We start from the raw sequence: 16,123 nt of genomic DNA, 5'->3' as shown, positions 1-16,123 counted from the left end.
AGTATTGATGCAGGAGAAACATCCCATTGCATTCGAGAGTAGGAAGCTCCGAGGTGTTGAGAGGAGCTATTCTATCTATGACAGGGAGATGTTGGCCATAATGCATGCATTGGCCAAATTTCGATCATACTTAGTAGGCGGACAGTTTGTGATCAAAACTGATCACAATAGCATAAAATATTTCATGAGCCAGCGTGATCTTAATGACCGGCAACAGAAATGGGTTACTAAATTGCAGGCTTATGACTTTGACATAGAGTTTGTCAAAGGTAAGAAAAACGTGGTGGCTGATGCCTTATCTCGGAGACCTCACTTATGTGCTCTGGCAGAGATTTCAGGAGATTGGAGAGATCAGATTATAGCAGAGTATGTCGGAGATGCTTGGGCTTCTGGATTGATTTCAGGTACTATACAGGATGATCGCTATGAGGTGATAGATGGATTGATCAGAGTTCAGGACAGGGTTTATTTGATTCCGTCATCACATTTGTGAGAGGTGATACTAAAGGCATTTCATGATGCACCCACAGCTGGGCATCCGGGGATCTTCAAGACCTATAGGCAGATCCAGCGGTTCTCATGGAGAGGGCTCAAGGATGATGTTCAGAGGTATGTCAGGGAGTGTGCAGTTTGTCAACAGAATAAGGGAGAGCACACATTTCTTGCAGGTTTATTACAGCCCTTGCCCATTCCTGATAGGAAATGGGAAAGTATTTCGATGGACTTCATCACTGGGTTACCATGAGTGCAGGGAAGGGATTGCATCTATGTGGTGGTGGACCGCTTGACGAAGTTCGCTCACTTCTTTGCTATTCCGTCCATTTACACAGCAGCACAGGTGGCAGATCTTTTCTTTAGAGAGATATTCAGGTTACATGGGTTGCCCAGATTCATTGTCAATGATCGGGATAGTAAGTTTATGAGTGTTTTTTGGCAGGAGTTGTTTAGGTTGTGTGGTACAGATCTTACACCTAGCACTAGTTATCATCCGCAGACAGATGGGCAAACAGAGATTGTGAATAAATGGGTGGAGGGATATTTGAGGAACTATGTAACTGCACAACAAAAAGCTTGGGTCAAATGGTTGCATATGGGAGAGTATTGTTATAACACCACTTATCATATGTCCATCAGGATGACTACTTTCATGGCACTCTATGGTTATGATGCACCTAGCTTCATGGATTTAGTTTTGGGGGACAGCAGAGTGCCCAAAGCCAAAAACTTATTGCAGGATAGTCAGGACATCGTGAAAGTGCTCAAGGAGAATATACAGCAGGCCGAGAATCAACAGAAATGGTACGCTGATCAGCACCGTATAGAGCGCAGTTTCGAGGTAGGGGATATGGTTTACTTGAGGCTACAACCATATAGACAGTCATCACTCAAGAAGAGCGGAGCTGAAAAGTTGAAGCCTAGATTTTATGGTCCCTACAGGGTGATTCGCAGAGTGGGCGAAGTCGCCTATGAGCTTGAGCTTCCAGAGGGCAGTCAGGTGCACAATGTATTTCATGTGTCTAGGCTTAAGAAAGCTATTGGTCAGAGTGTAGTACCTTCTGCAGATTTACCTCCTTTGGATGAGGAGGGGAAGCTCGTGTTAGTACCTGAGGCTATTTTGGACACCAGAGAGAGGAAACTCAGAAACAGGATAGTGAAGGAGTATTTGGTCAGATGGAGAGACCTGCCGGAGGAAGATGCTACATGGGAGAATGAGCAGGTGATACAGCAGGCTGGACTGAGATTGCTTGAGGACAAGCAATTTCAAGGGGGGCGGACTGTAATGTCCCCACTCTAGCAGATTGACCAAGTATATGTGCGTTAGCCTAGCTCTACATGGTCCCGAGGGCTAACGAAGGGTTTAAAGGGATCCTGGAGTGTTTTGGCCTAGTCATTTCCAGTTTGGGCCAAAACGAAGTTGATTTACTTAGTTTCAGGCATACTTACTATTTTTAGTAAGTCAGCAGGACACAACGGGGGCTAGTTTTGGTGATTGGATTTGATACTCCTTGACGAGAGCTTTCCGACGAGCTATCACTCACGCTATTCGGAGTCCCATTGCTAAAATATTTTAATGCCTGAAGTTTTATTAAAGTAACATTTAATTTAATTGTAAAATATTAAAGTGTACTTTAATATTTATTTTATGGAGATATGTGTAAATCAAAGAAGCAACCAAGCGAGACATAAGTGAATATTTTAATATGTTTTATATTGAACATGTTTTATCCCACATTGCTTGAGTGAGTTGGGTCGCCCCTTGGAGAAAGAATAAAAGGGAGCTTTTGTGGCTTCAATGGGCATGTGGAATATGAGAAGAATTTGGTGTGTGAGTTGCAGATCCGTTCTTGGCATTAGAGGACGTCTATCCTCTCTTGTGACATTCTAGACGTCATTCCCTTGGGGTTTGGCCTTTGGAATCCTTTGCTATTAGCTTCATTTACAGGCAGATTGGGTGCTTTTCCAGCTACAAGCAGCAGCATTATTTGGTTGCATTTCCAGCTCCAGGCCGCGACACTATTCACGTGGGTACTATTCACGCGACACTATTCACGCGGGTACTATTCACCGGGCACTATTCACACGGCACTATTCACCTGGTACTATTCATGCAGCACTATTCATGTTACCGTAGCAGCAGAATTAGAAACTTTGGTTGGAACATTATGTCAAAATGCTGGAGTATTTAGTGAGTTTAAAATAACCTGTTATATATTTGATTTTTGTTAATTCTGGAAATAATATTATAACAGCAGTAGTTCAATTTCCAGCTTGCCTATTATTGTAAATTCTTTTTAGTTCATGTTATGTGGTTTCATACCTGTGCAAAGACTTAAAAACAAAAAAAAACATTGAAACATTAAACGAAGGAATAAGGAGTTGGCTGCAAACTGTTTGACTAAATTCCTATCAGCAGTGGGGTTAGTTTTTGGGCATTCTAGGGTGTCCACTACAATATGAACTGGCGATAAACAATCCATTTTTACAAGATAAAATGCATATAATTATATACCTCTAGTGGTACTAACATCCGGGGTTCACAAGACAAGCATGGATGCACAACATAAATGATTGATATACTGCTAGAACAAGTCTGATATAATATTCTGATTACGAAATGAGACTGCTGCAATAACATAAATTAGTCTAAAAGACTCAAAATGAGCATAGAATATCATACCCAAAATGTCTATTTATCAACGTAGCTGAAGTATAAGTTGAAGCAAGAGGCTGATATAGTGCTTATACAACTCTATACTGCTGTCATACTATCAAAATCAGAACTAATGCATACTGAACTTACTTTGGAATCACCATTAATGTAACAACCACCCCATTTTTTTTGACTTTTTGGCAACGAGAACAATAACCCAACTTGCAAATTGCAGTACACTACTGTCATTAGAGTTTGATATAAATTATCAATGCACACATTACATTTGTTACAATTGTTTTGGAAGACAGTGGTTCCAATACATGAAATATAATTCATATGAAAATTCCAACTTGAAATACCTTGGAAACCATGTTGGAGTTGACTGTTGTAGGTCTGATATTGACTCCAGAAAAGGCTGCTACAGGTAGTGGATCAAGTATATGTCTCCCAACGATTTTCTAACTCTAGACCACATGGACCATATGATCTATACTGGGGTTACCCCATGAGACTACTCCTCGAACTCCTTGTAAGTGGGCTGATATTAATATGAACAGATATGCTCTACAGTGTTGAGCATGATACAGGTCTGTAACGGCAAGATGATACCATGATGCACCCTCCAACGTTGGCTGAAGCTTTCACCAAGGACCCAAATCAAGCCAAAATCAACCCTGCATTGATGTATTGCCACAAAATGAAAGAAAAAAGCAAGTTCCAGGTACACCTGACCCACTGGAAGGATCAGATATCCAATTGGAAATGTGTATCAGAATGGTATAGGTTTGAAACGCCCTATGTGCAGCAGGCTGTATAGCCCCTTAATGCATTTAAAACATCATGAAAACCACTCAGAACTCCTGCTATCAGCTTCCTAAGAGCCCAGTGTCACTAATGAGCAATAACAGGTCAGAGGGAAGTGCACCAAACACATCCAGCAATGGAAAATACCAATTCACCTTCAAACCTTGCTTACACAATGCAATAAGGTCTGAAAGAGGCAGAGAATGATTAGACACCACCTCTCAAGGCAAGACAACGTCCAAAATCAGGGCTATTTGCACCTATAATCCTTATGCCATGCTTCAATGGTCACCTGCAAATGATACGGCTATCATGGAAATGCATATGGCCTACTAACAACCAGAAAACCTTTACAAATAGTGTCACCCAACACTAGATATCAGTTGCATTTGTTTTCAGAGCATTCCAATCCTTTGTCACACTTCCCCATGCTTTTTGAAGGGTACAACCCAGCTAGGGTATCTCGGAGACTTAGCATTTTGAACCAGCAACATGGACTTCACAAAAACCTTTCAAATTCAGCACAAAACTTAGAAAAATCAGCAAACATAATCTCAAAATATCTGCACATGAAAATACCATAAAAATCTTAATTTCTTGAAACCCTTGTTTAAAGGTCTATGAATGCAAAGGTGACCCCTATGAGGAATCATTCTCACTAGCTAGGGGTTGTCTTTCAGATCTGAAACTAACAACCAAAAGAGGGTTTTTGTCCTCAATCGATCTTGGAAGAACTCTCTGGTTTAATCTGACAACATCTTGTTAAGTGTACTCTGTTGCATAATCCAAATGAGAGACCAAGAGCTTTCATAGAGGTGGAGGGAAAAAAGCCAATTTAAGAGTTCAAATAATTCATTTCCCTCTCAAAACATATTTCAAATGATAAAATGACTTAAGTATTAGTCCCCTTCCCTTGGTGTCCATTTTAATTCTTAGTGTATATTTAAATATTCTTGCCCGAGTTGTGGAAAGCATTGTCAAGGCTTTGGAGGCATGAACCGATTAAGCCATGATAACATTGGGTAGTCGAATGATGATAGGTATCAACCGAATGACGTGCTAAAAATAGATGTGCTCTCCAAGAACTTTGGAGAACACCCTAGGAGCATGAAAATGCTTCTAAAAGTGTCACTGCACTTCACCAATTGAGCTCAATGCCATAAATAGATACTAAATAAAACTGGACCCGGATCCTCCAAGAACTTAGGAGCACTTTCAAGCACACCTAGGTAATGGGAAAACTTGGATCTAGCAAAAAGTTAATGAAACAAATGTTGTAGAAAATGGGGCATTACAATCTTCTCTCTATAGAATTGCTTGCCCCCAAAAATTGCGAGCCTAAATCATCCAAACAATCCTGAATCACCTATAGAATTGCCGGATCCCAAACCAATCTAGGAGGCCTATATCTTCTTCTACTTGGAGTACTATATAGTTGAGTGCCATCAAATGTGACTTGAAGAGCAAGCAAACTTTGTAAGATCTCAATCAAGTCCTTACAAATTTCTCTCCACAATCAAGTTTCCATAGCATCATTTGGGAAGTCAATGTTATCTTTCCATTTTTAACTCCTTGCACTCCAACATAATAGTTCTAATTGTAAAGTAATTTGCTGTCTTAATGACAGGTGCACATTGAAAACAAGAAATGACAAAAGTTTGGTGCTTGAACACCAATCGAAAACTGAACTTGGTTAGTGAATTAGTCATCCCTTTCATTTGAAAACATAAACTAACCCTGACAAGTGGCTGAATGGTCTGAAAACGTATAAACTTTTAGCTGTCCAAGTGTGAATTAGCGACTTATAGTCTGATTTTCAAAAAATCAGCACCCTGAAAAAAGACCAACTGTAACAAACTTTAAGGTCCTCAACCAAGATGAAAAAGTTGATCGTTTCCTGAGCTGAAATAACCTATCCAAGAACCAACCAACTAGTTGAACTCCATATCTTGCTCAAAATCTCCCTCCAATCCGTTTGTAAGAACACAAATGGACCCATAAGATGGTCGTATGGAAAGGTAACATCAACATTATTTTTGCATTTTAGGTCAATAACGTTCAATGGTATATTTCTCGCAACATCAATAGTTTACAATAAGTTATGTTGATGATCCTGGGCATAGATATTCACCCCAAAAATAGCCCCAACATTTTGATGTAGTGCTAATCTGATAATCATATGAATTTCACCTAGAGGGCATTGGGTAATGCTTGAAGTTCAAACACTAAGGCCTTCCACCACATCAACCTCTAAATCATAATATTACTCCTGTCCTTGTGAACCCACAGAGCCAACGATAATGCCCTCAAATGATCTTGAATGCCCCTTCAAGCAAATCAACAGGTACTACCTCATGACTGAACATCACACTTGGATCCCGTATCTCAATATTGTCATCACTCGTGTCATCAAAATCAGGAAGTCCCTCATCATCCAACTCAGAGTGGATTATCAAATGATGACTCTGCATCCATTGAAATCGATGGGTTATCAACAAGTTGAAGACTATAATTATCCTGAAGCTCAAACCAATTCCCTCGTTGATTTAAACTTTAAATTTCCGATTACATTGGGTAATGTTTTAGATCAAAGTCATCTTGTATTTTGTTAAATTTATCAATCACCTGCTTGATTTCTTTAGCCCTGTTTCTGTTCTCTAGCTCCTTGAATTTTGTGACAAGAAGATATTCTTCTGCCCCAAGTAATGCTATTTGAGTGATGTTGCTATTTGAGTGATGTTCAAATAGTCTTTAGTTGATTGAAGCTCCTAGGTGATCTCATCAACCTTTGCCTTTGTTTCTCTAGATGTACATAAGCCTCATTTGCGAATTTGGTTTTCATATCTCTATCTTTGATCATGTGCAAATATGCTATTTTCATTTCTTTCATTGTACTTCTTACTACTAGTAAATCTGTAAAGGTTATATTTTGTTCAAGTTGGTCTCTTTGTGCCTTTTTGCATAATTCTTTTAGCGAACCTTTTTGAGTGATCCAGGTTAGATATGGTTTGCATTTCATTTTCAGCTATCACTAATAATTGTTTATTCTAATCTTCCTCATTAATGTCAGAGTCTTGCAAGGATGATGAGTTGATGTTAGAAATATAAAAATCAGAAATTTTTTTCATACCTTCCAATGGTGTTATTATGATTGCCATAGGTCTCACGCAATCAGAATTCAGTTTCAAAATTTCTTCACTGACTTGATAATAGTGCTCATCATTATTTGCAAGGATGATGAGTTGATGTTAGAAATATAAAAATCAGAATCTTTCTTCATACCTTCCAATGGTGTTATTATGATTGCCTTAGGTCTCATGCAATCATAATTCAGTTTCAAAATTTCTTCACTGACTTGATAATAGTGCTCATCTTTATTTGCAAGGATGATGAGTTGATGTTGGAAATATAAAAATCAGAATCTTTCTTCATACCTTCCAATGGTGTTATTATGATTGCCTTAGGTTTCATGCAATCATAATTCAGTTTCAAAATTTCTTCACTGACTTGATAATAGTGCTCATCATTATTTGCAATCATAATTCAATTTCAAAATTTCTTCATTGACTTGATAATAGTGCTCATTATTATTTGATAAATCTAGAATTTGCAACAAACCAAATATCATTATTGGTGACTTCAAAATTTATGTCATTGGCATACCTTTCATTTGAATCATCCTGGAGCTCCCCCTCAAAGTACCTCCTATCTTCAAAGGTTTTTTGATGTTTTCTTTTCTTCTTCCAGGACCTGTAATTGATCCAAATCAGCAAAAACACTATGGAGATAAAGCCAAATTCAACTCTCTCATTATGAATATTCCTCTCCATAGATTTTGTTTGGAAGTCATCATGGAAGTCGAGTTCTTCTAAAAGATCAATATGGAGATAAGCAATACATAGCTCTTAAAATGACCCTTCATCTTCTTCAAAAGAAAATTCTGGAGATTCTTCATTCTCAATTTCAGGCTCTCCAGTCACCAGTTCTTTCTCTATCTCAATAGGCAAAAAAAGTTCCAATTTTTCTTCACATTGATTGACAACCTTTTTAAACAGACTATGTGCAGCTGCATAAGTATTTTATTCTTGCCTCAATCCAACAATAAAGTAGATAAGAATCATTGGGAGATTTCGTCACTCTTGTTCACAATCAAAATCATGATGGTTTGCATGGAAATATGACCTTTCCTGCACCATTCTCAACAACACCCATGAAAAGATGAAACATTTCGAGAATGAAATGTGAAACATGAATCTTTTTAATGTAACAAATTTATTTAGTTGAGCTTGTAAACCGCTAGCATACGAGCAATTTTATCATCCAACATTAAAGAATGGACACTTGTATCCTGCAATAACACGCATATAATCAATATATTTCAAAACAAAGTTTGAATCTAACATCCTTGTGTAATATTTATGGAAAGGAATTTTGAAGATATCATGGGGTATTTCAGATGTTGATAATGCTCTGTTAATGTCGTGAGTTTTAATCACTATTTTATGGCATTGCTTCATTCGTTGACATAAGTGCCACGATAATAAAAGACAACCTTAGAATGGGAGGTGTAATTGGTTTAATAACTAGCAACCCAATTCTTTTTCTTTATCTGGAAGTCCTCTCTCATAACAATTATTTTGAAATGTTGAACTTGAGGATACCATAGACTCTTTTAGAGAATCATAATTTTAATAGGAAAGAAATGACTAAAGATCTAGTTTAAGATCTTGGAACATGAGTATTTAAGGAGGATAACTTGGTGTTCTATGCCGAGTCAAAGATGATTAATGTACAGGAACTTTTTATAGAGTAAGTCAATCGTTTTTACATATTTTAAAATTATATTAGCTTTCCAAAATTGTGAAATCATTAGAATATTTTTATCAAGTTTGTATGGTATCATACCTTTTGTAAATGACTGTTATGATTTAAGAGTCCAGGTTTATGAAAATTCGCATATGATTGTAATATTCATATATATTGCTGATGTGATTACTTGTTTTTTCACTTTTCAACTAAAGGCAACAGACTTACCATCAAAACTGACCAAATGAGTTTTTCCTAGGATCTGTGCGAATGCCTGCAGCATTATGTGGAGTAACCGGTTTTAAACCAACATACGGACGGTTATGCCATTCAGGGTAAATTTATGAATATTTTGTTGATTTTCGAGATGTGTATTCTCGTTAATTTCATTCAAACGGTCTTTGGTTAACAATACACTAAATTCAAGAATTTATATGGTACAGGGTGCTTCCTTTAAATTGGACAGTTGGAATGCTTGGCATACTGGCTTCTTCAGTGGAAGATGTGCTAATTGTGTTAGTATCGAAGACTTAAAATTTACAGTTAAATGTCAAACAATTTTTTTTTCTATTTTCAGCGTTATTAATTGTTGGGTATTGTTTATTCATTTCCAGATATGCGGCTATCGTTGGGCATTCTCTATCTAAATCGGTTTCATTGCCGGTGAGATTATTTTAAGAACAAAATTGTTTTACTTTCATAGCAAGTAGAGATTGTGTGAGAGATTCAAGGCAAATGGTTCCTTGCGACTGTCTGTGTAGCTTAGTATCAATAATTTTTTTAGTTTGATACGTATTGCAGGATGCAAGGACGTGAAAAAAGAAAATTCGAAGACTAGCTATCTTTTCTTATGTATAAGTATAAATTATGTGGTTTATTTTCTATGGAGGGTTGGTATTATTTCTTGAGCGTGCATAATAATCCAGTAATTGAATTCTTAGCACACCAGCATATCATCCACCTTGAAGGATACAGTCCTTTGACAAAAGATCACTCAGGTTATTTAGAGGATCCAGGAATCCATCTAGTTAAAGGAATAAAGAATGACTATCACAAAAATGTACTTAGACAAACAAGAATCAAAGATCCATGACACGTTATACTATAAAGAGTATGTTACATATACGTTGCTAGTGGCTATGAGTACATTGGCCCTTGGGCTATACTACAGGCAAGACCAATCGGCAAGGACTTTGGTCATAGCCATTTCTACTCTGCTTTGGTCCTTCGCCCACCAATATGGTATCCAGTAATGCATATGCTATTAAAGTTATTTAAATAACCACAATTGCATCTCTAGCCAAAGTTAAGTGGATGGCTTTTTCTGATGTTTCCTGCAATGCATTTATTGGCTCCGACTTTCTAATGTGTAGAGCAGCAAATATAGAAGACCAAAAGATTTACATTGTAAACACTATTAAAGATAAGTATTATTATATTTATTCAGTTTATGTATTATATTTGATGGACTGGTTTTATAAAGCTATTATTTTTTTTGTTATGAGAATAACTTCCTACTCAACTAAAAAATTAATTAATTATATTATTAAATGTAAATCTTATTTCTTGACAACCTTATTTAAGGTTAAAGAAAAATAAGAAAAAACCGTATCAGCATTAACTAAAACTTCTCGATCTAGGCAATTGACCTTATTATACAAGTCTGCATCAGCATTAACCCAAACTTGTGTCTGGGTAAATGTTCTGATTACTCAAATCTGTATCAGCGTTAACCCAAACTCCTATTGTTTGGGCAAATGTTCTGATTGTCCAACTGAATACTCAAACTATCTATATCTAGTATGTGGATTGAACTATCCACATACCAACAACAACTCACCAAGTCTGTGAATTCAATCATTCAATTATCCAGAAACCAACAACAACCCCCTAAGTTTATGAATTCAACTATCCACAAACCAACAAATTACTTCAAATATCTTTACAACATGAGAGAACATAAAGTGTTCCCAATATCCTTGTACAATGAGACACCTTTCTTCTAAAAGTCTACATCTCCTTCGAGTGTGTCTAATTCCTCCTCTAATCCTGTGGAAACAATCTTTTCTGCTGTACAAAACACCAATGAAATGTGAATATGCCAAGTACACTCACAAGAAAACCTAACTCCCCTTACTCCTTGAAGGGACGCACATCATGTCAAGCCCCCTCTTTTCTTCAAGTACACATGCTTTTCATTCAATAAATCAATGTTGAACGAAAAACTAACTTTGATGATATGTAATATCCCTAACCTTAAACTAATAGCATAAAAGCAATAAAGTACTTTTGTGGTCAAGGAGTGGCAGTCATTGAACACTAATAGCCTGTTAGAAGTTATGAGAAATAGATATACATAGCAAGTTGATAGTTAGAGTAAAATACATAAACAATTGAAAATAAGATGTCTGGAAAATTGTGGAGTTTCATAAATAAGATGATTTTCCTATTAAGAGGAATAAGAATTAGTCCAAGATGATGGTCATCTTTCCAAGGATAGTGAGCAATATGTCAAACACTCCAAGAAATCAACACTTCCATCAGTACATTGTGTAGATCAATTATTGCAGAAGAGAGTCAGCATGACATCTCAAAGTCAGTAATCAAATATAATAGAGCATATCAAAGATGAATCCTCAAAACGATAGAGATCATTTCATACACTGTTTGAGAAGATAATTCTTATGGCACTAATGATAACATACTATCATAAGAAGCTCGATTACTCATAAGCATCCTCAATGAGATATCACATAGAAACGGTGGCAATAAAACAAACCAATTTTGTGAAAGAATGGACATGGAGATCATCAACTAAGTATAAGGAAGGTCTATATCAATCTGCATTAACCAATTATGCGGTATTTCATCACAGAAAGACAAGGATCAAAAATACCGCAGAAACACAAGGATCAAGAGATCAATGAAGAATAACATCAATATTAACTAAGGACGTGGAGAATCCATATCGACAATCAATAAGGAAGAAGACTAAACAAAGATATGTATAGTCGCCAAGCAGAATTAATGGTGAAGATCTGAAATGATGTTAATTGCATAATTTTATTAAAAGAATCGAATGTACATATAGACAGTTCAACAGACAATGTTTTCTAAAGAAACAATCGATAACTGTAAGCAAAAATAGAAATAATCTATTCTATCTAAAATGCATTATTGACCATTAAATTATATAAGGTACAATTATTAATCAAATAACTTTCCTGAATGGTTAATCTGTCAACTACACCAAGTTGCCTCCTAAATTTTACAAATTTTGTCCGGGCTTAAAGACTTGGTGAGGATGTCTGCAGTCTGATTCTCAGGTGGAACATATTGCAACTCGGATGAAATGACAGTGAAGCTCAACATGGTTGGTTCGTTCATGGAAGACTAAATTTTTGACAAGTTTGAGCACCCCTTGATTGTCACAAAAGAGAGGTGAAGGGCCCTCCTTGAGACATTTCATGTCAGAAAACATCCTTCAAAGCCAAACTGCCTCACAAGCTGCTTTAATGGTTTCCGATTTTTCCAAAGACGGGATAACAAAAGAACTTAAAAAACAATTTCACTAAAAAAATTGCTGTATTCCCGCTTTGATACCATGAAATGATGGTAATTGCATAATTTTATTAAAAGAATTGAATGTACATATAGACAATTATACAGACGATGTTTCCTTAAGAAACAATTGATAACTGAAAGTAAAAATAGAAAGAATCTATTCTACCTAAAATACATTATTGACCATTAAACTATAAGATATGCCAATATTAATCTAATAAGATCATCATCGATCATCAATATTTCAAAGATCTTATCGGCTAAGGCATGGACTGATCATAATAGAAGATAATGATGGGATCGATATTTAAATAGCATTACTGATCGATTATCATCCATAATCGATATCATAAGAAGAAATACGGCAAGGAATAGGAATACACAGTGATGAATAAGATTGACAATGACTATCTATGTTAAACATAAACTAATGTCTTTGTGAAAAGACGTGAAGACCATCCATTGTCAGCGATTAGTAATAATGAATGGGTGTGTTAACTATTGTATACAAACCCGATATGGATTAATGCAGCAATTAGAAGTATTATAGAATGATGCCATTAAGAAGAGACATGAGTCATGTCCTTTACACGTGATTCCTCATGCCAAGGAGAAGATATAAGAAGGCAAGTTCTATCATTCAACTCGATCGTGGAAGTTGGTTTTTGTTATTGTTGTATCCTTACGTGGATCTACTCATTAGAGCATCTTTTGGCTTAAGTGTCAAAACAGGTTGCATACATTTCAGGAATAAAAAAATCAGAGAGGGCACCGTCATTGTTGCAGGCTTCTACAGTCGTATCAGAAACAACACCATTAATATTTGTTGCAAGTATTCATTTTCAAACCTGAAACAGCAACATATTGCTTTAACCAATATCATCATCTTATCTACATTGCATATACTTAAGGATTGAAATCAGAAATAGCAATTCATTGCTATAGGGGATTGGAGGACAAATTAGCATACTTCCTTTTGTCAAATCAGAAAAGGCTAACATCGATACTATACGGGATTGGAGTACAAATTAGCATACTTCCCATTGTCAAATCAGAAAAAGCCTAACATCAATATCATCTTTGCATAATTATCATTTTATATATATATATATATATATATATATATAATTCTTTGAATAATATTATCATTATTTATATACAAATCTTATCAATTAGATAGTTTTAAACACTCATAAGTGTTATCATTATTTTTAATTCATAGTAATTATAGAGACTCGGAGGAAAGCAGTCTTTTGCAATTGATTCTTACAATTTATCTTTGCAAGATAAATGTCCTTATTTCCTAAGTCATAAAATTAAGTTGCATGATAGATATCCTCAGCCTCCACTTCCTCCAACCTCTAACTGAACCCTTTACATTCCATTCATTTGATGTTTTATTTGGCTCTATATAGCACAACCATATGAATTTGAAATATTTGTCAGTCATAACATAAATGATTTGGAGAACATAAACATTATCTTAAAAAACCATAGATTATATCACTATATGCAAAAGTAAAAATTGATACTAGTTTCAATCAATTATTCGCCCTGGTTTCTCCAAAAGATGCCCTTATCTCATCACAAATAGCTTATTTTTCAAAAAACCTATTTAAAAAATACCAATGTAGCAGCAAATACAGAAGAACAAAATATTTACATCTTAAACAAAATTAAAAAAATAATATTATATTTATTCAGGTTATCTATTACAATCAATGGATCGGCTTTATAAAGCTATTATTTTACTGTTACTAGAAAACTTGCTACGAAACTAAAATACTAACTAGATAATTTAATGTAACTTTATTTCTTAATACTTGTGATTACCTGATTTCCAACATCTTATAATTAGGTCATTGCAAATCGGTTGCACTTTCAGTGTTTATATAACCAGACAAAGTATATAAATTAAGAGGCAAATCATGTTCACAGTCTACAACATAAAAGTCGATATTAGAAGTCTAATAGCCTGTTGATCATTTTTTATATACACTACATTTTTAATTTTTTTAATTCTTATTGCATTTTGCATTTCTCAGCCACATATAAGGCTACCATTGTTGGAAAAGAGCGAAGGTATCCGAGATCTGAAGCTAGCAAAATACACCAAGGTTGGATTTCAGAGCACCTGCCGTGATTGTTTGTTTTGTTAGTTTCTACTGTCCATTACTTAATGATTTCAAAAGCTTTTCACTTTGCACTCTTTGAAAATAGCAATTACTTAACATCTACTGTTGCACGTTATTGTAAGCTAAAAAATTTACCACATTTTCACCTTAATCTTGTTTGTATGTTGCAGTGGTTTGATGATTGTGAAGATGCCGTAAGGAGTGCTTGCTACAAGGCACTAAACCTTATAAAACTTCATTATGGATGTGAGGTATTGACACTTAAATTATTCTTGATCACTAGCACTGATTGAATTTCTTATTCAAAACTTTTATATCTTAACATCTACACTACAAAATCCAATGTTTACAAGTTCATCTTCTTTTGCCCTGTCTTGAATACAAAACGCTATAGCTATTTAGTCGTAAAAATCTTATTGTTCATGCCAAATATTCTTTATAATCTAATAATTATATTCTCAAAGCAGAATCATTGATTATTGGAAGAAAGCTGAAAACTTGACAAGCTTATCGCAAAATGCACATGATGGCATTTTTAATTTTTTGCGAGATTGAGTCATTCGTAGCAGTACTTGTCGCTTAAATAATTTCGGATTAACTTTTGTAGATTCTCGAGGTCACACTGCCAGAGCTGGAAGAAATGCGCCGTGCACATTACATTACAATTGGATGCGAATGTGACTCATCTTTTTCTCATGATTTTAAAAATGTGTATGGAATCGTCACTTAACAGTTACTTGTTTGTCAATAGGTTTTGTAAATTTTGTGATTGTAACAAGATTACGGTTTTCTAATCATGTTTTGAGATTTGACTAATTCTGATGCATTTCTGATAATGAACTCCGGAATGGTCTAGCGGTCTAGCAAAATCAGGTGGTGATGCACGGGTCCAATTATCAGCATACAGCTCTTTTAGTAGTCGAGAATTTCTCAACGCCCAACGACACAAGTAAGCTTAAAATTGCTTCTTCATTCCATTTTGTGGTCAAGTAGTTGAATATTTATAGTTTTGTGAACATGCTTTTATAAGTTTACAAATCTTCCTTGATAGCACTGCTAATAATGAAAAGGCTTTCCTGTATTTTGTCTATACAAACAATTATTAACCTGAAATAACTGAATATTCGACCATTGGCTGTATTATGTAGATGGCGAGAATGAGTATAATAATTATATAAAAATATTCTTTAAAATATTAAAATAATAGTGAATTAAAAATATAAATTTCGACGGTGCCTCCAGGGGAAACCCGAGCTTGTTTGGTGCCGGCTTCATTATTAAAAATGATAGGGGAGAGTTGGTATGGGGTGGCTCGGTTAAGCTCCTGGTCGTCACCAACAATGATGCTGAATATGCAGTGCTTCTTGGCAGCATAAAACTATGTATGGAGAAAAACCTTCGACGGATCGATATTGAGGGTGACTCCCTTAATGTGATTCGTGTTGTTATCTTTGGCAAAGCATTGAGTTAGAAATTCATAATGTGGCTGATGGGAATCAGAGAGATCTTAGGCAGAGTGGATTACTCAATCAAGCACATATTTTGAGAGGCAAATCAATGAGCAGATCTCTTATAAAATCATGCAATTGATAATGGATGTGAATTGTAATGTCCTGCTTTTAGCAGTTATCTATCGATTTGTCGTTAGTCCTTTTTGTCA

At 35.6% G+C, this 16,123-nt stretch overlaps 1 protein-coding gene across 2 annotated transcripts in view; it reads left to right on the top strand.

Annotated features, from left to right (window-relative positions):
• The window catches only part of LOC131028940 (fatty acid amide hydrolase), a 176,558-nt gene that overhangs the window by 124,532 nt on the left and 35,903 nt on the right, over positions 1-16,123 (top strand). For both annotated transcript variants that reach the window (XM_057959317.2, XM_057959318.2), the window contains exons 9-15: positions 9,024-9,099; positions 9,208-9,279; positions 9,379-9,427; positions 14,374-14,445; positions 14,634-14,714; positions 15,071-15,174; positions 15,320-15,412. In XM_057959317.2, coding sequence (XP_057815300.2) covers positions 9,024-9,099; positions 9,208-9,279; positions 9,379-9,427; positions 14,374-14,445; positions 14,634-14,714; positions 15,071-15,174; positions 15,320-15,412 — 547 coding nt within the window. The remainder of the gene's footprint in view (positions 1-9,023; positions 9,100-9,207; positions 9,280-9,378; positions 9,428-14,373; positions 14,446-14,633; positions 14,715-15,070; positions 15,175-15,319; positions 15,413-16,123) is intronic.

This window comes from Cryptomeria japonica, chromosome 7, assembly GCF_030272615.1.
Source record: "Cryptomeria japonica chromosome 7, Sugi_1.0, whole genome shotgun sequence".
Lineage (NCBI taxonomy): Eukaryota > Viridiplantae > Streptophyta > Pinopsida > Cupressales > Cupressaceae > Cryptomeria > Cryptomeria japonica.
The sequence above is the reverse complement of the archived record's forward strand: the minus strand, read 5'-3'. Positions and strand labels throughout refer to the sequence as shown.